Source organism: Musca autumnalis, unplaced genomic scaffold (assembly GCF_047663935.1).
Source record: "Musca autumnalis isolate F117 unplaced genomic scaffold, ASM4766393v1 scaffold_5, whole genome shotgun sequence".
NCBI classification, from domain to species: domain Eukaryota; kingdom Metazoa; phylum Arthropoda; class Insecta; order Diptera; family Muscidae; genus Musca; species Musca autumnalis.
In genome coordinates, this window is record NW_027412088.1 from 54,921,985 (window position 1) to 54,949,914 (window position 27,930).

The following is a 27,930-nucleotide window of genomic DNA, read 5'->3' on the forward strand; positions in this document are numbered from 1 at the left end:
CCAAATTGTACTAAATTTAGTACCATTTAGTTCTTTTCGTACCCTTATAAAACCTTTACAAAAACCTTTCATTGTTACTCTTCATCAGTGACCCTCATTCCAAATGTCTGTATTCCAGCTCAATCCGTTCACCCAAATCAAAATTGTACAAAATTTAGTACCATTTAGTAATTTTGGTACCCTTATAGTTCGAATTTCCAAAAACCTTTCATTGTTACTCTTCATCAGTGACCCTCATTCCAAATGTTTGTATTCCAGTTCTATCCGTTCACCCAAATCCAAATTGTACTAAATTTTGTACTATTTAGTTCTATTCGAGCACTTATAGTTCGAATTTCCAAAAATCTTTCTTTGTTACTCTCCATCAGTGACCTTAATTCCAAATTTCAGGACTCCAGCTCTATTCGTTTACCCAAACCCAAATTGTATTAAATTTAGTACAATTTATTACTTTTCGTACACTTATAGTTCGAATTCCAAAAACTTTCATTTTTACTCTTCATTAGTGATCCTCATTCCAAATTTCAGGATTCCAGCTCTATCCGTTCACCCAAATCCAAATTGTACTAAATTAAGTACCATTTAGTACTTTTCGTGCACTTATAGTTCGAATTTCCAAAAACCTTTCTTTGTTACTCTCCATCAGTGACCCTCATTACAAATTTCAGGATTCCAGCTCAATCCGTTCACCCAAATTTAAATTGTACTAAATTTAGTACCATTTAGAACTTTTCGTGCACTTATAGTTCGAATTTCCAAAGACCTTTCATTGTTACTCCTTATCAGTGGCCCTCATTCCAAATGTCTGTATTCCAGCTCAATCCATTCACCCAAATCCAAATTGTACTAAATTTAGTACCATTTAGTACTATTCGTGCACTTATAGTTCGATTTTCCAAAAAGTTTTCTTCGTTACTCTCCACAATTGACCGTAATTTCAAATTTCAGAATTCCAGCTCCATCCGTTCACACAAATCCAAATTGTACTAAATTTAGTACCATTTAGTAATTTTCGTACACATAAGTACGAATTTCCAAAATCACCCTCATGTCTCAATCATACACTTTAACAGTAATCTTAATTCCAAATTTCAGGATTCCAGTTCTATCCGTTCACCCAAATATAATTTGTACTAAATTTAGTATCATTTAGTACTTTTCGTACACATTAGTACGATTTTCCAAAAACATTTAATTACATCAACAGCACTTCCCTACCTTGATTTCCATACCAATTTCCATGATTCTAGCTATATCCGTTCAAAATATACAATTGGTACTAAACTTTGTAAATTTTAGTACTTTTCGTACACTTAGAGGTCGATTTTCCAAAAACCCTTTGGTACATCTTTCTAGATCTCCAACAGTTACCCTCAATCCAAATTTCAGAATTCTAGCTCTTACCGTTTTCCTAATACAAAGGGTACCATATTTAGTACCTTTTAGTACTTTTCGTACACTTCTGGGTCGAATTTCCAAAAACCCAGCCTTATCTCACCCCTACACACCAACAGCAACCTACACCCAAAATTTCAACTTTCTAGCTTCAGCGGTTTCGTCTGGGCGGTGATGAATCAGTCAGTCAGTGAATACCTCACCTCACTGCTCTTTTATATATATAGACTAGCAAAGTGCCCGCTACTTCGTATGCGGAAAGGATATAAAAAACAAATAAACAGTATAAAATATGAAAATGGCGAACACTGAAAATTTTATTGCACTAATACCAATTTTAATCAATATTTATTGTTATTTTAGTACTGTTCGAATCCTCTTTAGTTCGATTTGAAAAAGATCAGCAGTATCTCACCCTTACATATTAACAGCGATACCAACTTTGCACACCAATACTCACCCTAAATCCAAAGAATACAGATTTCAGCACTGTCTCTACACCCAACAACAAATTGAGTGCCATTAAGTACTCTTCGTACCCATAAGTACGAATTTCCAAAACTACCTCAATCCTACTCTTCAACAATAATCTCAATTCCAAATTTCAGGATTCCAGATTCCAAATCCCAATTGTACGAAATGTAATACTTTTCGTTCTCATAAGTACGAATTTCCAAAACAACCACAATCCTACACTCCAACAAAAATCTCAATTCCATATTTGAGGATTCCAGTTTTATCCATTCAACCAAATCCCCATTGTACAAAATTTAGTACCATTTAGTACTTTTTGTACTCTAAGTACGAATTTCCAAAACTCCTTAGTTCTACACTGCAACAGTAATGTCAATTCCGAATTTGAGGATTCCAGCTCTATCCGTTCACCCAAATCCAATTTGTACTATATATAGTACCATTTAGCACTGTTCGTACACATAAGTAAAAATTTCCAAGAGTACCTCAATTCTATACTTCAACAATAATCTCAATTACGAATTCAGGATTCGTTCACTCAAATCACCATCGAACCAAATTTTGTACCATTTAGTACTTTGGTCACTTCATCAGCGACACTCAGTCTAAATTTGAGGAATCAAGCTCTATCCGTTCACCCAAATACAAATTGTACTAAATTTACTACCACTTAGTACTGTTCGTACACATAAGTACGAATTTCCAAAACTTCCTCAATCCTACACTCCACCAGTAGTCTCAACTTCAAATTTCGAGATTCCAACTCTATCTGTTCACCCAAATCGTAATTGTACCAAATTTAGTACCACTTAGTACTTTTCGTACCCATAAGTACGAATTTTCAAAACTATTTCCATTCTATTCTCTAACATCAGCATTAATTCAAATTTCAGGATTCCAGCTCTATCCGTTCGCCTAAATCGTAATTGTTCCAAATTTAGTATCATTTAGTACTTTTCGTACCCATAAGTACGAATATTCAAAACTACTTTCGTTCTACTCTCCAAAAATAGCCTTAGTTCAAAATTTCAGGATTCCAGCTCCATCCGTTCGCCCAAATCGTAATTGTACCAAACTTAGTATCATTTAGCTATTCGTACCCATAAATACGAATTTTCAAAACTACTTCCGTTCCACTCTCTAATAGCAGCCTTAATTCAAATTTCAGGATTCCAGCTCTATCCGTTCGCCTAAATCGTAATTGTTCCAAATTTAGTATCATTTAGTACTTTTCGTATCCATAAGTACGAATTTTCAAAACTACTTTCATGCTACTCTCCAACAGTAGCCTTATTTCAAAATTTTAGGATTCCAGCTCTATCTATTCGCCCAAATCGTATTTGTACCAAATGCAGTACCATATAGTAATTTTCGTACCCATAAGTACGAATTTTCAAAACTACTTTCGTTCTACTCTCCAACAGTAGCCTAGGTCAAAATTTCAGGATTCCAGCTCCATCCGTTCGCCCAAATCGTAATTGTACCAAATTTAGTACTTTTCGTACCCATAAGAACGAATTTTAAAAACTACTTCCATTCTACCCTCCAACTATATCTTAAATCCAAAATTTCAGGATTCCAGCACTATCCGTTCGCTTAAATCATAATTGTACTAAATTTAGTATCATTTAGTACATTGCGTACCCGTAAGTACGAATTTTCCAAACTACTTCCATTCTACTCACCAACAGTAACCTTAGTTCAAAATTTCAGGATTACAGCTCTATCCGTTCGCCCAAATCGTAATTGTACCAAATTTAGTACCATTTAGTACTTTTCATACCCATGAGTACGAATTTTCAAAACTACTTCAATTTAACCCTCCAACTGCAGCCTTAATTCAAAATTTCAGGATTCCAGCTCTATCCGCTCAGCCTAAATCCAAATTGTACAAAATTTAGTACCATTTAGTACTTGTCGTACACATAAGTACGAATTTTCAAAACTGCTTCCATTCTACTCTCTAACAGCAGCCTTAATTCAAATTTCAGGATTCCAACTATATCCGTTCAGCCTATATCCAAATTGTACCAAATTTTGTACCCTTTAGTACTTTTCGTACCCATATGTACGAATTTTCAAAAGTACTTCCTTTCTACTCTCTAACATCAGGATTCCAGCTCTATCCGTTCGCCTAAATCGTAATTGTTCCAAATTTAGTATCATTTAGTACTTTTCGTACCCATAAGTACGAATATTCAAAACTACTTTCGTTCTACTCTCCAAAAATAGCCTTAGTTCAAAATTTCAGGTCAAAATTTCAGGATTCCAGCTCCATCCGTTCGCCCAAATCGTAATTGTACCAAATTTAGTACTTTTCGTACCCATAAGAACGAATTTTAAAAACTACTTCCATTCTACCCTCCAACTATATCTTAAATCCAAAATTTCAGGATTCCAGCACTATCCGTTCGCTTAAATCATAATTGTACTAAATTTAGTATCATTTAGTACATTGCGTACCCATAAGTACGAATTTTCCAAACTACTTCCATTCTACTCACCAACAGTAACCTTAGTTCAAAATTTCAGGATTCCAGCTCTATCCGTTCGCCCAAATCGTAATTGTACCAAATTTAGTACCATTTAGTACTTTTCATACCCATGAGTACGAATTTTCAAAACTACTTCAATTTAACCCTCCAACTGCAGCCTTAATTCAAAATTTCAGGATTCCAGCTCTATCCGCTCAGCCTAAATCCAAATTGTACAAAATTTAGTACCATTTAGTACTTGTCGTACACATAAGTACGAATTTTCAAAACTGCTTCCATTCTACTCTCTAACAGCAGCCTTAATTCAAATTTCAGGATTCCAACTATATCCGTTCAGCCTATATCCAAATTGTACCAAATTTTGTACCCTTTAGTACTTTTCGTACCCATATGTACGAATTTTCAAAAGTACTTCCTTTCTACTCTCTAACATCAGGATTCCAGCTCTATCCGTTCGCCTAAATCGTAATTGTTCCAAATTTAGTATCATTTAGTACTTTTCGTACCCATAAGTACGAATATTCAAAACTACTTTCGTTCTACTCTCCAAAAATAGCCTTAGTTCAAAATTTCAGGTCAAAATTTCAGGATTCCAGCTCCATCCGTTCGCCCAAATCGTAATTGTACCAAATTTAGTACTTTTCGTACCCATAAGAACGAATTTTAAAAACTACTTCCATTCTACCCTCCAACTATATCTTAAATCCAAAATTTCAGGATTCCAGCACTATCCGTTCGCTTAAATCATAATTGTACTAAATTTAGTATCATTTAGTACATTGCGTACCCATAAGTACGAATTTTCCAAACTACTTCCATTCTACTCACCAACAGTAACCTTAGTTCAAAATTTCAGGATTCCAGCTCTATCCGTTCGCCCAAATCGTAATTGTACCAAATTTAGTACCATTTAGTACTTTTCATACCCATGAGTACGAATTTTCAAAACTACTTCAATTTAACCCTCCAACTGCAGCCTTAATTCAAAATTTCAGGATTCCAGCTCTATCCGCTCAGCCTAAATCCAAATTGTACAAAATTTAGTACCATTTAGTACTTGTCGTACACATAAGTACGAATTTTCAAAACTGCTTCCATTCTACTCTCTAACAGCAGCCTTAATTCAAATTTCAGGATTCCAACTATATCCGTTCAGCCTATATCCAAATTGTACCAAATTTTGTACCCTTTAGTACTTTTCGTACCCATATGTACGAATTTTCAAAAGTACTTCCTTTCTACTCTCTAACATCAGGATTCCAGCTCTATCCGTTCGCCTAAATCGTAGTTGTTCCAAATTTAGTATCATTTAGTACTTTTCGTACCCATAAGTACGAATATTCAAAACTACTTTCGTTCTACTCTCCAAAAATAGCCTTAGTTCAAAATTTCAGGATTCCAGCTCCATCCGTTCGCCCAAATCGTAATTGTACCAAACTTAGTATCATTTAGTACTTTTCGTACCCATACATACGAATTTTCAAAACTACTTCCGTTCCACTCTCTAATAGCAGCCTTAATTCAAATTTCAGGATTCCAGCTCTATCCGTTCGCCTAAATCGTAATTGTTCCAAATTTAGTATCATTTAGTACTTTTCGTATCCATAAGTACGAATTTTCAAAACTACTTTCATGCTACTCTCCAACAGTAGCCTTATTTCAAAATTTTAGGATTCCAGCTCTATCTATTCGCCCAAATCGTATTTGTACCAAATGCAGTACCATATAGTAATTTTCGTACCCATAAGTACGAATTTTCAAAACTACTTTCGTTCTACTCTCCAACAGTAGCCTAGGTCAAAATTTCAGGATTCCAGCTCCATCCGTTCGCCCAAATCGTAATTGTACCAAATTTAGTACTTTTCGAACCCATAAGAACGAATTTTAAAAACTACTTCCATTCTACCCTCCAACTATATCTTAAATCCAAAATTTCAGGATTCCAGCACTATCCGTTCGCTTAAATCATAATTGTACTAAATGTAGTATCATTTAGTACATTGCGTACCCATAAGTACGAATTTTCCAAACTACTTCCATTCTACTCACCAACAGTAACCTTAGTTCAAAATTTCAGGATTCCAGCTCTATCCGTTCGCCCAAATCGTAATTGTACCAAATTTAGTACCATTTTGTACTTTTCATACCCATGAGTACGAATTTTCAAAACTACTTCAATTTAACCCTCCAACTGCAGCCTTAATTCAAAATTTCAGGATTCCAGCTCTATCCGCTCAGCCTAAATCCAAATTGTACAAAATTTAGTACCATTTAGTACTTGTCGTACACATAAGTACGAATTTTCAAAACTGCTTCCATTCTACTCTCTAACAGCAGCCTTAATTCAAATTTCAGGATTCCAACTATATCCGTTCAGCCTATATCCAAATTGTACCAAATTTTGTACCCTTTAGTACTTTTCGTACCCATATGTACGAATTTTCAAAAGTACTTCCTTTCTACTCTCTAACATCAGGATTCCAACTCTATCCGTTCGCCTGAATCATAATTGCACCAATTTTGGTATCATTTATTACTTTTCGTACCCATAAGTACGAATTTTCAAAACTACTCCCATGCTACCCTCCAACTGTAGCTTTAATTCAAAAATTTTAGGATTCCAGCTGTATCCGTTCAACCTATATCCAAATTGTACCAAATTTAGTACCATTTAGTACTTTTTGTACCCATAAGTACGAATTTTCAAACTACTTCCATTTTACTCTCGAACAGTAGCCTTAGTTCAAAATTTCAGGATTCCAACTCTATCCGTTCGCCAAAATCATAAGTGTACCAAATTTAGTACCATTTAGTACTTTTCGTGCCCATATGTACGAATTTTCAAAACTACGTCCATTCTACCCTCTAACAGTAGCCTTAGTTAAAAATTTCAGGATTCCACCTCCATCCGTTCGCCCACGTCGTAATTGTACCAAATGTAGTACAATTTAGTACTTTTCGTAACCATAAGTACGAATTTTCAAAACTACTTCCATGCTACCCTCCAACTGTAGCCTTAATTCAAAAATTTCAGGATTCCAGCTCTATCCGTTCAACCTTTATCCAAATTGTACCAAATTTAGTACCCTTTAGTACTTTTCGTACCCATAAGTACGAATGTTCAAAACTACTTCCATTTTACTCTGCAACAGTAACCTTAGTTCAAAATTTCAGGATTCCAACTCTATCCGTTCGCCCAAATCATAAGGGTACCAAATTTAGTACCCTTTAGTACTTTTCGCACCCATAAGTACGAATTTTCAAAACTACGTCCATTCTACTCTCCAACAGTAGCCTTAATTCAAAATTTCAGGATTCCAGCTCTATCCGTTCGCACAAATCATAATTGTACCAAATTTAGTACCATTTAGTACTTTTCGTACACATGTGTACACTTTTCCTAAACCACCTCCTTATGTCAACCGTACCTTTTAACCTTGATTCTCACACCAAATTTCAACCTATAACCTTTATCCGTTCACAAAGTACGAATTGGCACCAAATTTAGTACACTTTAGTACTTTTCGTACACTTATAGTTCGAATTTCTAAAAACCCTTTGGTACACCTTTCTAACTCTCCATCAGTGACCTTCATTCCAAATTTCAAAGTTCTAGCTTTACCGGTTCGCCAAATACAAACGGTACCATATTTAGTACCTTTTAGTACTTTTAGTACCCTTCCAGTTCGAATTTCCAAAAACCAAGCCTTATCTGTCACCTTCGGACCAAGAGTGACCCTCACCCAAAATTTCATGATTCTAGCTTCAGCCGTTTCGTCTGGGCGTTGATGAATCAATCAGTCAATCAGTCAGTCAGTGAATCAGTCACTCTACTCTTTTATTAATATAGATGACACCATGTTTATGGGTGGAAGCGCAAGATAATTCTCGAACGGAAATGCCGATTCCGGCCAAAATTTGTCCTTCGTAATATTGTTTCCAAACTTAGTTTAAGTTCGTAGATAAGCCATATCGGTCCACTCCTTCAGGTACCTAGCCCACAAAAGTTCAAAAATATTCGGAACAATTGTGTGCACGATAACTCTTGATGGGAGCGACCGATTTGGTCCATACTTTACACATTCTCATAATATCTACCAGATATAGATCAGGTTCGAATATGGACTATATTTGTCCACTACATCCCGTACATCCCACACAAAATTTTGGATAAGTTCACTTTGGATAAATCACTTTGATTTTTGTTGAAGCAACTCAATTCGATGGTAAAAGTTGTTTCAGGGGCAAGTCCATACTTCTTGAGAAAACAGCCCGAAGGGTGTAAAAACCACCTATGGCACACCCATGGTCTATGTCGGTCCATTCCTTTAAGTACCTCTTCCGCAAAATTTTTGAACTTTAATCCTAATCAACATTTTTGTCGGTTCATACGACCAAAATTTTGAAACCCCCTAAATACATAAGTTTTTTGTGAAAAAAGTGTTTCAATTTGCACAGGCTGAGGGTATATCTCTGTCGGCAAAGCCGACTGATACTTTTGTACTTGTTTTTCTTTGGAACAGGTTGCACTCAAGGCCCCTATTACGATGGTACAAGTTTTTTTTAGTGGCAAGTCCATACTAGGGATAATGGATAACAATAACCGATTTTCGATTTTGGTCCAAAACTAAAAATGCGATTTTCGATTTTGCGCTTATTTCAGTTGTTTTAAAACTCGACTTTTGATTATATTCGTCGATTTTCGAGTTTTCTGTAAACTGTAAAACCGCCAAGTCAACAATCTTTGATAAAGCTGGCAATATAATATTCCCAACATTAAATATTTTCGATATTTCATTTCAAAAAATCGATATTATCGTTAATTTGTCATTACCAGGAATTTCGAAATAAAAATGGCGAAAATGTCTATGCTTTTGTTGATAGCTTGCATAAGTATTTCACAGAATTATAAAGAAGAAAAAAATTGTTTTTATTTAATAAAAACACACAAAAATGCATTTTACTTTTCCGAATGGTTCAGTCGATTCGGTCTAAAATTTGGAAACGTAACATTTTGCCCAAAGTTAAATCAAGTTCGAAGATGTTCCTTATTGGTCCACTCATTTGGGTACCTCCCCCCAAAAGATCAAAAATTCTCACTAAAATGGTGCACACGATAACTCTCGAAGACAGTAACCGATTTGGGCCATATTTTGGACATCGTAAAATTTCTACGAGACATAGATCAGGTTACAATATGGACTATATACATATGTTAACTCCTTCGGATACCTCCCACACACAAATTTCTGAAAAGTGCATGTTAGGACCTCCTCCCAAAAACGTTTTGATTTTTCTTTGCAACAGGTTGCACTCAACGCCCCTATTACGACGGTACAAGTTTTTTCAGTGGCAAGACCATACTAGGGATAATGGAAAGCAATAATCGATTTTCACATAATTTCTCACATACACAAAACCGAAAAATCGCGAAATTTCTATTTATTTCAATTAATTTTAGGTTAGGGTTTTTAATCCGATAATATCGATAGCAAAAATATCTGTCGATATCGAATTTTTAAAAAATAATCGATATTATCGATAGTCCCATCCAATTTTTGCCAGCTCTAATCTATGGGCAAACTCGAAAATCTATCACAAGATAATCGATTATGCGATTTTCTCTCCAGACAAAAGTCGACTACGATTTTTAGATTTTTGACTACAAAAAGTCGATTAATCGATTAACCGAAAGTAAAAAACACCTAGTGGCTGGTGCGCACGACAACTCCCGAACCAACGCAGTGACCACACTTTGCTTATCGTAGTATTTCTTCGAATATTAGATGAAATCCGAAGATGGTGTTTATAGGTCCACTCCTCCACAAAAGTTTGAAAATGTTCGCTAAAATGGTAAGCGGAATACCTCATAAACGCAGCAACCGATTTGGTCCAAACTTTGGATCTAGTTATGTTTTGTCCAAACTTAGTTTATGTTTAAAAGTCCATATCGTTCCATTCCTTAGGGTATCACCCACACAAATGATGAACATTTTTTAACCGAATTTGACCGTTCTTTATTCACCGAAAAGCTGAACATGTTCTCTGTCGAACAACAAATTATGAAAATATCTTTATCCGTTCAAAAGATACAGAATTTTGACCAGGAAAAAACGATTCTGAACCACTTTGCGCCGTGAAATAATAAACAAACATATAATGCTCATATAATATAAAAATACTAGCTGACCCGGGTCCGCGTTGCTGGCCCGTTTTCTTGTTCTCCATGTAAACAATAATAATTAATCTATCCTTTTTTATAACCCACCATTATATGGAGGGTATAGTTTTTTATCATTCTGTTTATATAAGGGATATGAAATATTCCCAAGGTCCACATTTTGATGTAGTACGGTACCTCATGGTGTTCGCTGTTTTGAAGCTTTTAGCCGTTTTGATATAGCCCCTAGAGAGTACCGCCCTAGAGATAAAAACAATATTCCAGCATAGAATGCTCTAACCTGGACCTGCAGGTTTTGATATAGCCTCCTCCGAACGGTGCATCCCAATTTTTGGGTATTTTTAAGGTTTTAGACATATTATTTATCAAATTTGGTTATAAATTGGTTGTTGGTCTACGTTGGGTGTCGTTAATGTTCCTGCAGAGAATTGTCGGTATAGGCCCACGCTTCCTATAGAGCGGTACCTCCCTATTTTCGATAGTTTGGAAGTTTTAGCGTCATTATCCCTTAGAAATTGCTCAAATTTGGTAACAATTCCTGCAGAGAATTTTCGGTATAGGTCCAAGTTTTGATATAGCTTCCAGAGAACAGTATCTACCGATTTTCGATGTTTCGGAGGCCTTATTATCCCACCGAAATGGCTTAAGCTTACGACATACGTATTTATACACCTAACTAACCTACACATAAAATTTCACCATATTCTGTCCAGCCGTTTCGGAGGAGTTTAATTTCGAAAATCATGACAGCCCTGAAGAATTTTATAATATGAATATAGATAAACTGCATTGCTGGCCCATCGTTTTAGCGACCAATGTACAGCTTTTGAGACGTTCTAGATATTTAACCTTCTTTAAAATTCGGTTTTGCATTGGTATACTACTATTTTAAACATTTTGAATAATTTGTTTGATTTCCCAATCAAATTTTCTGGAATATCGGTCAAGTAACATTTCAAGATATCAGAATTTACTGTATTCCAAAATGTGTGTTTGATCGCGCTATACCACTCATTAATGCCAGTTTTACAGCGTTTTTGTAATCACGCTTATTAAAATTACGGCTAATATCTTTATTTATACAATTTTTAAAAATTGTTCTGACCGCGATATTTTACTTCCGAGACGATTATTTCGGATGCAATAGCGGTATTCTACTTCTAAAACACCTATGAATGATAGAGGCTTCAATTGCTATTGTATTAATTACCAATACGTCTAATAATCCCTGAGAGTTCGCGATTTGTTAAAATCCGTTGTGGGGAGGTCCACCGTCCCCTCCATTTTTCGGTAATCTCACACCTAATGAATTTACACACAAAATTCGGCCGTTTAATTTAGAACATCATGTTGCAGTGACTAATTCACAATTTTTAGACGTTATGGTTATTTAACCATCTATGAAAGTAGGTTTTGCCTGATTGCTCAATGGGTTTTTTGGGAACTTCGGTCAAGCGACATTTACATTATCGGGTTTGTACTGTATTCCAAAATGTGGGGTTGATCGCGCTTTCCCACTTTTTGAAGCCAGTGTTTATAGCATATTTGTAGTCACGCTTACTAAAGTATAGGATATTATCTATAATTACACATTTTTGAAAAATTGGACTGACCGCTATATTCTACTTCCGATGACCATTCAGGAACAAAACAGTTATTGCCGTAGTATTGCAATAAATTTTTTAAACAATATGTTGAAAAATATCATGGATTTCGCGTTTTCTTAAAATTTTTTGTGGGGGAGATACCCCGGGCCCTCCACTTAACCCTATAAAAATAGCTTACGGCCTTTTCTCAGATCTAAAAACTCCACATACAAAATTTCAAAAATAGTAGACTCTTGCAGGCTCTGGAATAGAGCAATTTACAAAGCTTGTTTTGCTAAAAAACGCAGCATTTAGCTTTAATTTTATACCACATTGACAACATTGTTTACGCACTGTATTCTCAGAGAGCACAGAAACAACTTGTTGGCATTGAGAGATATTTAACATGCCAAAGAAATTTTATTTTCCAAATAACAAATGTGGAGAGTTACAGAATACTGAAATCGAAAATCTGTTAAAATCATTCAATATTTAAAATTAAAAAAACAAAAATATTTTTAACTAACGAACTTAAAACGTATTGGTATATGAATTATTTATTAATATGATTTGATGGATTGCAAAAATATATCTTATCATTTTGCATTAATTATAAAATTGCGAAAATTCTTTTTTTCTTACAGTGACTCAAGTAATTTCGACAGATTAATAAATTTATTCATTGTTTATCATTCATTCATTTATTTATTCGTTTATAAGACATTTTTTTGTAATTGATGGTGTAGAAGAAAGGACTAGGGTAAATATAGGTATTAAGCCATCAACTAGACCATAAAAATGGGATGTCTTTGGAGTGTACACTTATGAACTCATCCCAAAAGTTCGAATAGTTTATGTCCAGTCCAATAAAGTATGATTGGGGTCATAGCAAATGACCCAAAACTGCATGAATTTCAACATGCATGCATTTATTAAATTTGAAAGACCAACAGATCAGTGTCAGATTAAAGTTATTGCATTCTCATTATTTCTCTTTGGGGTTAGTTTTATTTTTTTTTTATTTCACATTAATCACAATCTCACAATCACAAATTTGATTTATTAAAGTTGTGGTAATACCTACATTTAAAAAAGAAACTCTTTCACAAGTTCAAGTTCAAGCTGTTAATTTTTCAAAATGCATAATTTTTGCATAATTATTTTCTTCGCGTTTATTTTGTTTTATTTTCTTTTTTTTGTAAATGTCCATGTGGGTTTTGAGATCAACAGAGGAGATAATTGATTGTGACATAAAGGTGTTTTATGTTATGATTCATTTATTATTTATATGTAGATAATTATCATTATGATAATTATGATGATGGAAGACTAAAAATAACCACTGTGATAGGATAGGAAGATAACAACAAAGATAAATGAATTTGAGTTTTTCAAATGAGTTTTCCGTTAAGAATCACCCAGTCACAAAATGTGTGGGAATAAAGAATTTACAGCTTCCATAATTGTGTTAACACAGGGGTGGGCATAATGATATGCAAAATAATGCATAAAAATAAAAATGCATAGGAAAGTTTGTATAAATCTGAAAAATCTAGGCCACATATAAAGCAATAGTTCGTTTATATATGTATAACCGGATTTCAAATGTCAACTCCTTTACGTATACGTCAAATAAATCCTCTTTAAGAAGGTTAACCCTGCAAAAGGCTATAATATAAACATGACCCAAAATTTATATGATGTTTATCTTCTCGAAGTAAATAGGCGGTAATAATATGCGAAAACAATTCTTAAGGACCATGTCTGTGAATATCCACTAAGAATGTCGGGATTATTTAGAAATAAGGATTTAACACGATCTAAGAAGTACCCACTCGCTATATACCTTCCGGTCGAATACCCGAAATTAGACCACATTTCCCAGCAAATGTGACGGGACTAGCAAATGAGTGACGTGATAAGCTACGTCGTACTAACTCTGAAGTCCCAAGAGTTGGGAAAATTATTCTTGAAGTCTGCAGGGTAGTAGGTGAATATACATCACATTTGAATTAGGTCGAACTTGGTCTTTAGTCATTTACCAGATATGACTTAAGCAAGATTTCCATGCTTCTTATGTGTCGAGGCCTTAACTGAAAGAAAGGGTGCTTCTATTGACCCTTACTGATAGAAAGGGTGCTTCTATAGACCCTTACTAAAAGAAAGGGTGCTTCTATTGACGCTTACTGAAAGAAATGGTGCTTCTATAGACACTCTCTGAAAGAAAGGGTGCTTCTATCTATATCTATCTATACTGTAAGAAATGCTGCCTCTATAGACCCTTACTGAAAGAAAGGGTGTTTCTATAGACACTGATAGAAATGGTGCTCCTATAGACCCGTAATGAAAGAAAGGGTGCTTTTAAATACCCTTACTGTAATAAAGGGTGCTTCTAAATACCCTTACTGTAATAAAGGGTGCTTCTATAGACCCTTACTGAAAGAAAGGGTGTTTCTAAAGACCCTTACTGTAATAGAGGGTGCTTCTAAAGACCCTTACTGTAATAGAGGGTGCTTCTATAGACCTTTTCTCAAAGAAAGGGTGTTGCTATCGGCCTTTCTGAAAGAAAAGGCGTTTCTATAGCCCTTCCCAAAAGAATGAGTGTTTCTATAGACACCTTCTGAAAGAGAGTGTGCTTCTGTAGAACCTTTCTGAAAGAAAGGGTGCTTTTAAATACCCTTACTGAAGAAAGGTGCTTCTATAGACCCTTACTGAAAGAAAGGGTGCTTCTATAGACCCTTACTGAAAGAAAGGGTGCTTCTATAGACCCTTACTGAAAGAAAGGGTGCTTCTATAGACCCTTACTGAAAGAAAGGGTGCTTCTATAGTCCCTTACTGAAAGAAAGGGTGCTTCTATAGACCCTTACTGAAAGAAAGGGTGCTGCTATAGACCCTTACTGAAAGAAAGGGTGCTTCTATAGACCCTTACTGAAAGAAAGGGTGCTTCTATAGACCCTTACTGAAAGAAAAGGTGTTTCTTTAGACCCTTTCTGAAAGAAAGGTTGTTTCTATAAACCTTTTTTGAAAGAAAGGGTGCTTCGATAGAACCTTTTTAAAGAAAGGGTGCTTTTATAGCCCCTTTCCAAAAGAAAGGGTGTTTCTATAGCCACTTTCTGAAAGAAAGGCTGCTTCTATAGCCACTTTCTGAAAGAAAGGCTGCTTCTATAGACCCTTTCTTCTGTAGACCATTTTTGAAAGAAAGGGTGTTTGTATAGAGCCTTTACTGAAAGAAATGGTGCTTCTATAAACCCTGTACTGAAATAAAGGGTGCTTCTATAGAGCCTTTACTGAAAGAAAGGGTGCTTCTATAGACCCTTTATTGAAAAAAGGGTGCTTCTATAGACCCTTTATTGAAAAAAAGGGTGCTTCTATAGACCCTTTCTGAAAGAAAGTGTGCTTCTAAAGACTCTTTCTGAAAGAAAGTGTGCTCCTATAGACCCTTTCTGAAAGAAAGTGTGCTTCTATAGACCCTTTCTGAAAGAAAGTGTGCTTCTATAGACCCTTTATTGAAAGAAAGGGTGCTTCTATATAGGGTGCCTCTGGGGACCCTCTCTGGAAGAAAGGGTACTTCTATAGACCCTTCCTGAAAGAAAGGCTACTTCTATGGACCCTTTCTGAAGGAAAAGCTGCTTCTGTGGCCCTTTCTGGAAGAAAAGGTGCTTCTTTAGACGCTTTCAGAAAGAAAGGGTACTTCTATGGACCCTTTCTGAATGATAGGCTGCTTCTATGGACCTTTTCTGAAAGAAATGTTGCTTCTATGGACCCTTCCTGAAAGAAAGGTAGATTCTATGGACCCTTTCTGAAAGAAAGGTTGCTTCTATAGACCCTTCCTGAAAGAAAAGTAGATTCTATAGACCCTTTATTGAAAGAAAGGGTGCTTCTATATAGGGTGCCTCTGAAAGAAAGGGTGCTTCTATAGACCTTTTCTGAAAGAAAAGGTGCTTCTGTTGACCCTTTCTGGAAAAAGGGTGCTTCTATAGACCCTTTCAGAAAGAAAGGGTGCTTCTGTAGACCCTTTCTGAAAGAAAGGTTGCTTCTATAGACCATTCCTGAAAAAGGGTGCTTATATAGACCTTTTCTGAAGGAAAGGGGACTCCTGTAGTCCCTTTCTAAAGGAAAGGGTGCTTCTGTAGACCCTTTCTAAAGGAAAGGGTGCTTCTATAGACCATTTCTGAAAGAAAGGGTGCTTCTGTAGACCATTTCTGAAAGAAAGGGTGCTTCAATAGATCCTTTCTGCAAGAAAGGGTGCTTCTGTAGATCCTTTCTGAAAGAAAAGGTGCTTCTCTAGACCCTTTCTGAAAGAAAAGGTGCTTCTGTAGGCCCTTTCTGAAAGAAAAGGTGCTTCTGTAGACCCTTTCTGAAAGAAAAGGTGCTTCTGTAGACCCTTTCTGAAAAAAGGGTGCTTCAATAGACCCTTTCTGAAAGGAAGGGTGCTTCTATAGACCTTTTCTGAAGGAAAGGGGACTCCTGTAGACCCTGTCTAAAGGAAAGGGTGCTTCTATAGACCTTTTCTGAAGGAAAGAGGACTCCTGTAGACCTTGTCTGAAGGAAAGGGGACTCCTGTAGACCCTGTCTAAAGGAAAGGGTGCTTCTGTAGACCATTTATGAAAGAAGGGTTGCTTCTATAGAACCATTCTGAAAGAAAGGATGCTTCTTTAGACCATTTCTTAAAGAAAGGGTGCTTCGGTAGAACCTCTTTTTAAAGAAGGGTGCTTCTGTATAACCTCTGTTTAACGAAGGGTGCTTCTGTATAACCTCTGTTTAACGAAGGGTGCTTCTGTAGGACCTCTTTTTAAAGAAGGGTGCTTCTATAGCCTCTTTCCAAAAGAAAGGGTGCTTCTATAGCCCCTTTCCAAAAGAAAGGGTGCTTCTATAGCCCCTTTCCAAAAGAAAGGGCGCTTCTATAGCCCCTTTATAAAAGAAAGGGTGCTTCTATAGCCCCTCTATAAAAGAAAGGGTGCTTCTATACACCCTTTCTGAAGGAAAGGGTGCTTCTGTAGACCCTTTCTAACGGAAAGGGTGCTTCTGTAGACCCTTTCTAACGGAAAGAGTGCTTCTGTAGACCCTTTCTAACGGAAAGGGTGCTTCTGTAGACCATTTCTAACGGAAAGGGTGCTTCTGTAGACGCTTTCTAACGGAAATGGTGCTTCTGTAGACACTTTCTGAGACAAAGGGTGATACTATAGACCCTTTCTGAAAGAAGCGGTGCTTCAATAGACCCTTTCTGAATGAAAGGCTGGTTCTATAGACCGGGAATGGCCAAAACACACACATTTGCAGATTATAACTTGCGCTAGTGTGAGTGGAAACGTAAAAAATGCATCAACCTAACGAATGTGTTTATAGTGTAGGTGTGTTTTGTATGCCCGGGGGCATAGGAAAGTTGTTGTTGGCGGCCATCCCTGCAATGGACCCTTTCTGAAAGAAAGGTTGCTTCTATAGACCCTTTCTGAAGAAAAGGGTTATATTTTAAGCTCATTTTAACCCCTCCTACCTAACTAACAAGTTCAACAATCTCATATCCATCATCAAATAGTTTGTGTTTTCTTCTTCTTCATTCATATCACCACCACACAACCTTTACCCAAAGTGGTGTCAAAAATCATTAAAAACAACTTTGGAAAATAAGCAGGTCGCAGACGCATTTAATTTATGGGCATAACCTAAACCTTCCCCCCTAACCCCTTTATGCAATCTAAACAGCTGACAATTTGTTTATTAATCTTTATATTTTGTTTTTCTTTTAGTGTCTCTACAACCTTTGAACGTGTCACATCTCCCGGCAGCAAACATCAAGACGACGACTAGCCATCTTTCACAGTGGGGAGATGATACGACGCGTTTTAACATACAGTGTTTTGGGCGCCAGTGCCGTTGGTACCGGTTTGAGTTTGCACACCAATGATTACGACATCAATTCGCTGGGTATTGTGCGTTTGAGTCGCTCAGCGGTGGCTGTCATCGATGTGGCCTTGACATATAAACGCGAGCTGTATTATCGTGAATGGGACAAGAACTCTCCCGAATATAAAGCAGAGAAAAGCCGAGTTCACACTTTGGCTGCGGAGAGATTGTTGCAGCTGATATGTGTCAACAAAGGTGTCTACATCAAGGTGGGCCAACACATTGGAGCCCTCGACTATCTGCTGCCCAAAGAATTTGTCCAAACCATGAAGGTATTGCATTCAAATGCCCCACAAAACCCCATTGAAGATTTGCACAAAGTTATCAAACAAGATTTGAAACGCAACGCTGAAGACATATTCGATGATTTTGAACGGGAACCTCTGGGTACGGCATCATTGGCCCAGGTCCATAAAGCCAAACTGAAGACGGGAGAAGTGGTGGCCGTCAAGGTCCAGCATCCCTATGTTAAAGGCAACTCCAGGGTCGACATGGCCACCATGGAGGTGGCTGTCAAGGTTTTGGCTTTTATTTTTCCCGACTTTAAAATCCAATGGCTGGTGGAGGAGTCTAAAAAGAATCTACCCATTGAATTGGATTTCCTCAACGAGGGTAAAAATGCCGAAAAGGTGCAACAACAATTTAAAAAGTACAAATGGCTGAGGATACCACAAATTTATTGGGATTTTTGTTCACCGCGTGTCTTGGTTATGGAATACATTGAGGGTAGCCAGGTCAACGACTTGGAGTACATAAAACGCCATCGCATTGATCCATTTTCAATTGCCAATAAAATTGGTCAACTATATTCGGAAATGATATTCAATACTGGATTTGTACACAGTGATCCACATCCGGGTAATATTTTGGTACGCAAACAACCTGGCAAGGAGGTGGAAATCATTCTACTCGATCATGGTCTATATGCCAATTTAACAGATAAATTCCGTTATGATTATTCCAAATTGTGGCTGAGCATTCTCAATGTGGATCGTGTGGGCATGAGGAAATATGCCCAGAATTTGGGCATTAAAGGTGATCTATATGGTCTGTTTGCTTGTATGGTAACGGGTAGGCCCTGGGAGACCCTAACCAAAGGTGTGAATAAAGTAAAATATTCTAAGGAAGAGGTGAGCGGAAGATGAAATATCTTCATTTTTACCATATAGTAATTTTCTTCTCTTTTTTGTCCTTTACAGAAAGATACCCTGCAACAAAACACCTCACTTGTGCTACCTCACATATCCGATGTCTTGGAACAGGTGGATCGTCAAATGCTGTTGATTTTGAAAACAAATGATTTGATACGTGGCATTGAATCAACTTTACGCACACAAAATCGCATGACCGCCTTTTGGGTAATGTCCAAGTGCTGCCTACGTTCCTCGTTTGGTGAAGAGAAGTCACTCGCAAAAACTAAGTCAAAACGTCTGGGACTCCTTTTACGGGAGAGATGGGAAATATTTAAGTTAAATTTATATTATTTATATTTGGGCCTTATTAATTTTGGTCTTATGGCTGCCATTAAGGAGTTGCTATGACATTGCCGCGACTAGGCGGTCGAACAAATGAAATCCATGTTTTTTTACATAAGTAGATAATTGTTTGTTTCTGTAATTTGTTTTTAATTCAATTTTTTTGTAATATTTACTTAAGTCTAATTTATTTTTGTAAAATAAATTGTAAGCTTTGTAAAGAAAAGAAGAAGAAGGAGGGTATATTTTATGTATAACATGGTCATCTTCTACTCAAATTGCCACCCACTCAATCGCCCGACATTTCTAGAGGTCTTCTATAAACAGAGGATCTCCTGTGGTCTTCAATCGGCAGAAGGAGAACGCTAGAGATCTTCTATACACGAAAGAAGATCTCTTAAGGTGTACTGTTGACAGAAGATGAATCCTTGAGGTCTTTTGTAGACAGACGAATGCTTTTTGAGGGCTTCTGTAAACAGAAGGAGGCCACCTTCGGGTCTTCTGTAGAGAGAAATAGATTTCTTGAGGTCTTCTAAATGCCGAAATAGATCTTTTGAGGTCCTCTATAGACAGAAGACCTCTTGAGGTCTTCTATAGACAGAAGAAGACCTCTTGAGGTCTTCTATAGACAGAAGAAGACCTCTTGAGGTCTTCTATAGACAGAAGAAGACCTCTTGAGGTCTTCTATAGACAGAAGAAGACCTCTTGAGGTCTTCTATCGACAGAAGAAGACCTTTTGAGATCTACTATGGACAGAAGAAGACCTCTTGAGGTCTTTTATAGACAGAAGAAGATCACTTGAGGTTTTCTATAGACAGAAGAAGATCACTTGAGGTTTTCTATAGACAGAAGACCTGTTGAGGTCCTCTATAGACAGAAGACCTCTTGAGGTCTTCTATAGACAGAAGACCTATTGAGATCTTCTATAGACAGAAGGCCTCTTGAGGCCCTCTATATACAGAAGCCCTCTTAAGGTCTTCTATAGACAGAAGAAGACCTCTTGAGGTCTTCTTTAGACAGAAGAAGACCTCTTAAGGTCTTCTATAGATAGAAGAAGACTTCTATAGACAGAAGAAGACCTCTTGAGGTCTTCTATAGACAGAAGAAGACCTCTTGAGATCTACGATGGACAGAAGAAGACCTCTTCAGGTCTTTTATAGACAGAAGAAGATCACTTGAGGTTTTCTATAGACAGAAGAAGATCACTTGAAGTTTTCTATAGACAGAAGACCTGTTGAGGTCCTCTATAGACAGAAGACCTGTTGAGGTCCTCTATAGACAGAAGACCTCTTGAGGTCTTCTATAGACAGAAGACCTATTGAGATCTTCTATAGACAGAAGGCCTCTTGAGGCCCTCTATATACAGAAGCCCTCTTAAGGTCTTCTATAGATAGAAGAAGACTTCTTAAGGTCTTCTATAGACAGAAGAAGACCTCTTGAGTTCTTCTATAGACAGAAGAAGACCTCTTAAGGTCTTCGATAGACAGAAGAAGACCTCTTGAGGACTTCTATAGACAGAAGAAGACCTCTTGAGGTTCTCTATAGACAGAAGAAGACCTCTTAAGGTCTTCTATAGACAGAAGAAGACCTGCTGAGGTCTTTTATAGACAGAAGGTATATTGAGGTCCTCTATAGACAGAAGACCTCTTGAGATCTTCTATAGACAGAAGGCCTCTTGAGGCCCTCTATATACAGAAGACCTCTTGAGGTTTTCTATAGGCAGAAGAAGACCTCTTGAAGTCTTCTATAGACAGAAGAAGAGCTCTTGAGGTCTTCTATAGACAGAATAAGACCTCTTAAGGTCTTCTATAGACAGAAGAAGACCTCTTAAGGTCTTCTATAGACAGAAGAAGACCTCTTAAGGTCTTCTATAGACAGAAAAAGAGCTCTTGAGGTCTTCTATAGACAGAAGAAGAGCTCTTGAGGTCTTCTATAGACAGAAGAATACCTCTTAAGGTCTTCTATAGACAGAAGAAGACCTCTTAAGGTCTTCTAAATACAGAAGCAGATCTTTTGAGGTCTTCTATAGACAGAAGAAGACCTCTTGAGGTCTTCTATAGACAGAAGAAGACCTCTTAAGGTCTTCTTTAGACAGAAGAGGACCTCTTGAGGTCTTATATAGACAGAAGAAGACCTCTTAAGGTCTTCTAAATACAGAAGCAGATCTTTTGAGGTCTTCTATAGACAGAAGAAGACCTCTTGAGGTCCTCTATAGTCAGAAGAAGACCTCTTGAGGTCTTCTATAGACAGAAGAAAACCTCTTGAGGTCTTCTAAATACAAAAGCAGATCTTTTGAGGTCTTCTATAGACAGGAGAAGACCCCTTGAGGTCTTTTATAGACAGAAGAATACCTCTTGAGGTCTTCTATAGACAGAAGAATACCTCTTGAGGTCTTCTATAGACAGAAGAAGACCTCTTGAGGTCTTCTATAAACAGAAGAAGACCTCTTGAGGCCTTCACTAGATAGAAGAAGACTTCTTGAGGTCTTCTATAGACAGAAAAAGAAATCTTGAGGTCTTCTAAATACAGAAGCAGATCTTTTGAGGTCTTCTATAGACAGAAGAATACCTCTTGATGACTTCTATAGACAGAAGAAGAAATCTTGAGGTCTTCTATAGACAGAAGAAGAGGACCTCTTCAGGTCTTATATAGACAGAAGAAGACCTCTTAAGGTCTTCTTTAGACAGAAGAGGACCTCTTGAGGTCTTATATAGACAGAAGAAGAACTCTTAAGGTCTTATATAGACAGAAGAAGACCTCTTAAGGTCTTCGATAGGCAGAAGAAGACCTCTTGAGGTCTTCTATAGACAGAAGGCCTCTTGAGGCCCTCTATATACAGAATACCTCTTGAGGTCATCTATAGGCAGAAGAAGACCTCTTGAAGTCTTCTATAGACAGAAGAAGAGCTCTTGAGGTCTTCTATAGACAGAAGAAGAGCTCTTGAGGTCTTCTATAGACAGAAGAAGACCTCTTGAGGTCTTATATAGACAGAAGAAGACCTCTTAAGGTCTTCGATAGGCAGAAGAAGACCTCTTGAGGTCTTCTATAGACAGAAGAAGACCTCTTGAGGTCCTCTATAGACAGAAGAAGACCTCTTGAGATCTTCTATAGACAGAAGGCCTCTTGAGGCCCTCTATATACAGAAGACCTCTTGAGGTCTTCTATAGGCAGAAGAAGACCTCTTGAAGTCTTCTATAGACAGAAGAAGACCTCTTAAGGTCTTCTATAGACAGAAGAAGACCTCTTAAGGTCTTCTTTAGACAGAAGAGGACCTCTTGAGGTCTTATATAGACAGAAGAAGACCTCTTAAGGTCTTCTTTAGACAGAAGAGGACCTCTTGAGGTCTTATATAGACAGAAGAAGACCTCTTAAGGTCTTCGATAGGCAGAAGAAGACCTCTTGAGGTCTTCTATAGACAGAAGAAGACCTCTTGAGGTCCTCTATAGACAGAAGAAGACCTCTTGAGGTCTTCTATAGACAGAAGAAGACCTCTTGAGGTCTTCTATATACAAAAACAGATCTTTTGAGGTCTTCTATAGACAGGAGAAGACCCCTTGAGGTCTTCTATAGACAGAAGAATACCTCTTGAGGTCTTCTATAGACAGAAGAATACCTCTTGAGGTCTTCTATAGACAGAAGAATACCTCTTGAGGTCTTCTATAGACAGAAGAAGACCTCTTGAGGTCTTCTATAAACAGAAGAAGACCTCTTGAGGCCTTCACTAGATAGAAGAAGACCTCTTGAGGTCTTCTATAGACAGAAAAAGAAATCTTGAGGTCTTCTAAATACAGAAGCAGATCTTTTGAGGTCTTCTATAGACAGAAGAATACCTCTTGAGGTCATCTATAGGCAGAAGAAGACCTCTTGAAGTCTTCAATAGACAGAAGAAGAGCTCTTGAGGTCTTCTATAGACAGAAGAAGACCTCTTAAGGTCTTCTATAGACAGAAGAAGACCTCTTAAGGTCTTCTAAATACAGAAGCAGATCTTTTGAGGTCTTCTATAGACAGAAGAAGACCTCTTGAGGTGTTCTATAAACAGAAGAAGACCTTTTGAGGTCTTCTATAGACAGAAAAAGAAATCTTGAGGCCTTCTTAATACAGAAGCAGATCTTTTGAGGTCTTCTATAGACAGAAGAAGACCTCTTGAGGTCTTCTATAGACAGAAGATCACTTGAGGTTTTCTATAGACAGAAGACCTGTTGAGGTCTTCTATAGACAGAAGGCATCTTGAGGTCCTCTATGGACAGAAGACCTCTTGAGGTCTTCTATAGACAGAAGAAGACTTCTTGAGGTCTTCTATAGACAGCAGAAGACCTCTTGAGAGCTTCTATAGACAGAAGAAGACCTCTTGAGGTCTTTTATAGACAGAAGAAGAGCTCTTGAGGCCTTCTTTAGACAGAAGAAGACCTCTTGAGGCCTTCTATAGACAGAAGAAAAAATCTTGAGGTCTTCTATAGACAGAAGAAATCTTGAGGCCTTCACTAGATGGAAGAAGACTTTTTGAGGTCGTCTACAGACAGAAGAAGGTCTCTTGAGGTATCTGTACAGGTGTTCTGTAGACAGAAGATTGCATCTTGAGGTCGTCTGCAGAAAAACGAATACCTCTTGTGGTCTTCCGTAGATAAAATAAGACCTCTTTAGACAGAAGACAACATCTTTGTGCCTTATGTGGACATAAAAAAGATTTTTTTGGAGTTCTGAAAACAGAAAAAACCTTTTAAAGTCTTCTATAGACAGAAGAAGAAGGGAAGACCTCTTGATGGCCTATATAGACAGAATAAGAAATCTTGAGGTCTTTTATAGGTAGAAGAATACCTATTGAGGTCTTCAACAGACAGAATAACGCCTCTTTGGGTATTCTATAGACAGAAAAAAAGTTCTGTTGTCTTATAAATGCACAAGAAGACCTATTGACATCTTCAGTAGACAGAAAAAATCTTTTATGGACAAGAAAATACCTTTTGAGGTCTTCTATAAATAGAGGAAGGGCTCTTGAGGTCTTCTATATATAGAAAAAGGAGTCTTGGGGTCTTCCATAAACAGAATAATGCCTTTTTAGGTCCTCTACAGACAGAAGAGGACCTAAAGAGGTCTTCAAGAAGGCCTCCTCAGGTCTCCTATAGGCAGAAGAAGACCTAAAGGGGTCTTCTATAGACAGAGGAAGACCTTCTAAGGTCTTCTGTAGAGAGAAGAAGATCTCTTAATGTCTCGCTTTTGATACCACAGCGCGACCAAATATGTTCCAATGACTCAGCTGACGAAAGAATTGAGCAACGGAGGGCATAAATCCAGACTCTTATTCTCCAACACAGGTATTTCAAGTAGCTACAACATCTCAAGAAATAACTGTGCATTTCTAAGCAAGTGTGATCCACAATAAAAAGTCTCTGGTTCAAATAAGAATAAAAATCTAAATGTTATAGTGTTCAATGACATGTCCCATTCAGATGCCAAAAACACGTGTGAAACACATTTTTGCCGGCAATTTTTCCAGACGGCATATCCATGGTAATGTGAACGAATTTGGGAGCTGCGGGTTTGAGCAACTTGACAAAATCCCTGGGATTCAGGGAAGTTCGCAGCACTATAACGCTTTTGCAAGAGATAATTAAAAAGATTTTGAATGGCCTAAACCATTGTGGCAACACTTGATCTTTCCAAGGCGTTCGATATGGACGACCATCCAATGCTGATTTCCTATAATATGATCTTTTCTCTTCCTAATGAAGCCAAACGTTGGATTGCTAACTACCTAAGTCGTAGACAAGCCTTCGCTGACTTCCGAGACCAACAATCCAAATTTCGCAAGTTTAAAATGGAAGTTTAGCAAGGCGGAAGATCCACCATCTATACACATCCGTAAGGACTTCTGATGCGGATAGCATGTACTCCACTTTACACACCTTAAAATTGATTATCTCTAATCAAAATATGTATATAATAATTCGAATCTTAAAAAAATAATTTGAATATAATTTATAATTTTCAGATTACATGTGTAATGTTGCGAATTCTAAATATTTTCAAATTAAATGTGAGAATGATGATTGCAATGATTTTTTTTTTTCAAATAAATTACCTCTCATTTGTTGAAGAGCCAGCTGAGCCTGGACTTGTTTGCGTTTATTCATTGCCAACTTAATAATTGAGGAGAAAGGAAATATAAACAGTTCAATTTTAAGATTTCAATACAAATAATAAGAAATTAGGATTTGTTTGTAATTAGATATCGATACGAAAATGAATTTGTAAGAAAAACGGCAAAACTTGTAAAGTTTAATTAATTCCCTTTTGACCGAAGTCCCACACATCCGACACGTTTCTCCACGAGTGGTTAAGTCCGTTTATCAGGAATATTAGAATGTTATTTGTTAGTGACCAGACGAAGGCTAAGCTTGGTAACTACCATTAATGTTAGTTACTTAATTCCAAACTTTTCCTAAAGTACGACTTTTGTGGTAACCCCATTTTTCAGTATTCACCAAAAATACCATGGTAACTTTTTTCCCACCTTCTTTGTATTTGACGCTGCACACAACGGACCGTATGTACCGAGACCTTAATGATCTAAGAGTTACCGGCGTTGTTAAGTCCAATTATCGGGCATATTAGAATGTTATTTTTTTTTTATTATTTTTTGTCATATCGTTTTGATAGTTTTGTGTTGGGCGCCACTTCTTTATATCTTCCGTAAGTCCATATTTACATTAGGCAATTTTCCTTGCGGCAATTGTCAGTATGAAGGAGAGAGGGGTGAGGCATTTGGTAACCCTTTGCCTCTCAACACCCTCTCTCACCTACAAACTGACAATTGCCGCAAGGAAAATCGCCTAATGTAAATATGGACTAACGAGACAAATACAATCTTCTGAAACTATCAAATCCTGCTGAACCGTTACATGAAGATTGAAACGCAGAGGTTGCCGATGCTCTGAGAGCACACAGTGCCCAATTATGTTGGTACAAGTAGCTAAAATCTCAAAAAAAAATGGGGGGATAAACATTTTTAAGAGAATCCAAGATCGGGCAAGAATTCATAGAATTGTGGAATTCATAAATAAGAAGACCCATAGAGTGAAATAGGGAGTTCCCAAAGGCGGTGTTTGTTATAAATGTTTAGAAGCCTGTTTATGTATGTCCAAACGAAAATGTTTGTGTGTGATACGCACCCAAACTTTAGTTTTCGAAATATTTGCTTATGCTTCAAAACAAACAAAAAAAAAAACTAATTTGAAAAACACACACGATTTTGGTAGCGTTTGGTACGCATTCGTTTTATTTTCGACATACATAAACAGGCTGTAAGTTCAGGCTGTAATTGCACACCCTCCAAACGGCAAAGAGGTCGTTACGTATGTGTGTAATTGTTCGATCTTGGCGTCGGGTTCAATCGTCGATGCAGTTCTTCCATGTGAGGAATATGAAAATATCCGACGCTAAATCACTATCTCGAGCACTAAAATGAAACTCCACTGGAACATAATTTCGAAGATGTCCCAACTCCGACTACTTACTACGTAAAGATATTGGGAGTAACGTTCGATAGCATAATTAAGTTGTCCGAGCAAGCCACTGCTTTTTGTGACAAGATGAGAAATAGGAACAAAGTCCTCAAGTCTCTAGTTGGCAAAACTTGGGTTGCTGACAAAATGCCGCCTTAAGGACTGGAACAAGTTGTATCCTCATGACACCAACCATCTTTATGAGAAGGCGAAAATTTCACCGCTGCAGCAGCACAATAACATGTTGACAAGGCAGTAGCTGCTTTGGTATAATTGCAGTGAGCATCCTTGACATTATCTTGTGCCCAGACTAACCCCCAAGATCGCCATGATCTCTTGAAAAGGGGGAAGGGGGCCTCCAGATCAATGAGCCTATGATGCCGGCTTGGATACCTTTCACACTGATGCAGTTGCACAGGCAGTTCAGTTCCAGCCATACATCTCAGCAGAAGAACGCCAGTTACCAAGACAAACACGGGTGGGATTTTAGCCCAACTAAAGTCGAAAACACAATAAACGTTCGAGTAAAGTTTTGCGGGTGCAATGGTATGCATAGCCGCCTTGAACGCTGAGTGCCCAGGCAAAATTAAATTTTCAACAGTGGCATGTTTTCTGGAAGGAAGGAGTTGTACGACATAGTCCATCTTCGCTCTTGTTTTAAGTTTGGGAGAATTATTACGTTATGGACCAATGTGTATCATTACATTCGATAGTTATCACACCCACGGGTCATAATAGTTGGCCATCATAGGTTGTTAGTTTTTTTTTTTTTGGAACATGGTCGTGCCCACTAGAAACTTTATATCGTTCTAATCAGAATCACAATGATGATCTTCGATAAAAAATACCGAAACGATCCTCCAACAGCTCTTCAACTGCACATAAACGAAATTTTGGACCTTTGCAAAAGCAGTACCC

At 37.3% G+C, this 27,930-nt stretch overlaps 2 protein-coding genes across 3 annotated transcripts in view; one reads left to right on the forward strand and one right to left on the reverse strand.

Annotated features, from left to right (window-relative positions):
• Adck1 (aarF domain containing kinase 1) overlaps positions 1-19,739 on the forward strand; it is a 36,754-nt gene extending 17,015 nt beyond the window's left edge. Inside the window, exons 2-3 of the mRNA XM_073957426.1 lie at positions 17,879-19,165; positions 19,235-19,739. Coding sequence (XP_073813527.1) covers positions 17,960-19,165; positions 19,235-19,576 — 1,548 coding nt within the window. The 5' untranslated portion in view covers positions 17,879-17,959 and the 3' untranslated portion in view covers positions 19,577-19,739. The remainder of the gene's footprint in view (positions 1-17,878; positions 19,166-19,234) is intronic.
• LOC141387547 (uncharacterized) overlaps positions 1-27,930 on the reverse strand; it is an 80,833-nt gene that overhangs the window by 19,827 nt on the left and 33,076 nt on the right. The window contains exon 2 of one of the 2 annotated variants that reach the window (XM_073957427.1): positions 25,590-25,647. The exons of the other annotated variant lie outside the window; for it this stretch is intronic. Within the exon in view, the coding sequence (XP_073813528.1) occupies positions 25,590-25,647 (58 nt within the window). The remainder of the gene's footprint in view (positions 1-25,589; positions 25,648-27,930) is intronic. 2 annotated transcript variants of the gene reach the window in all.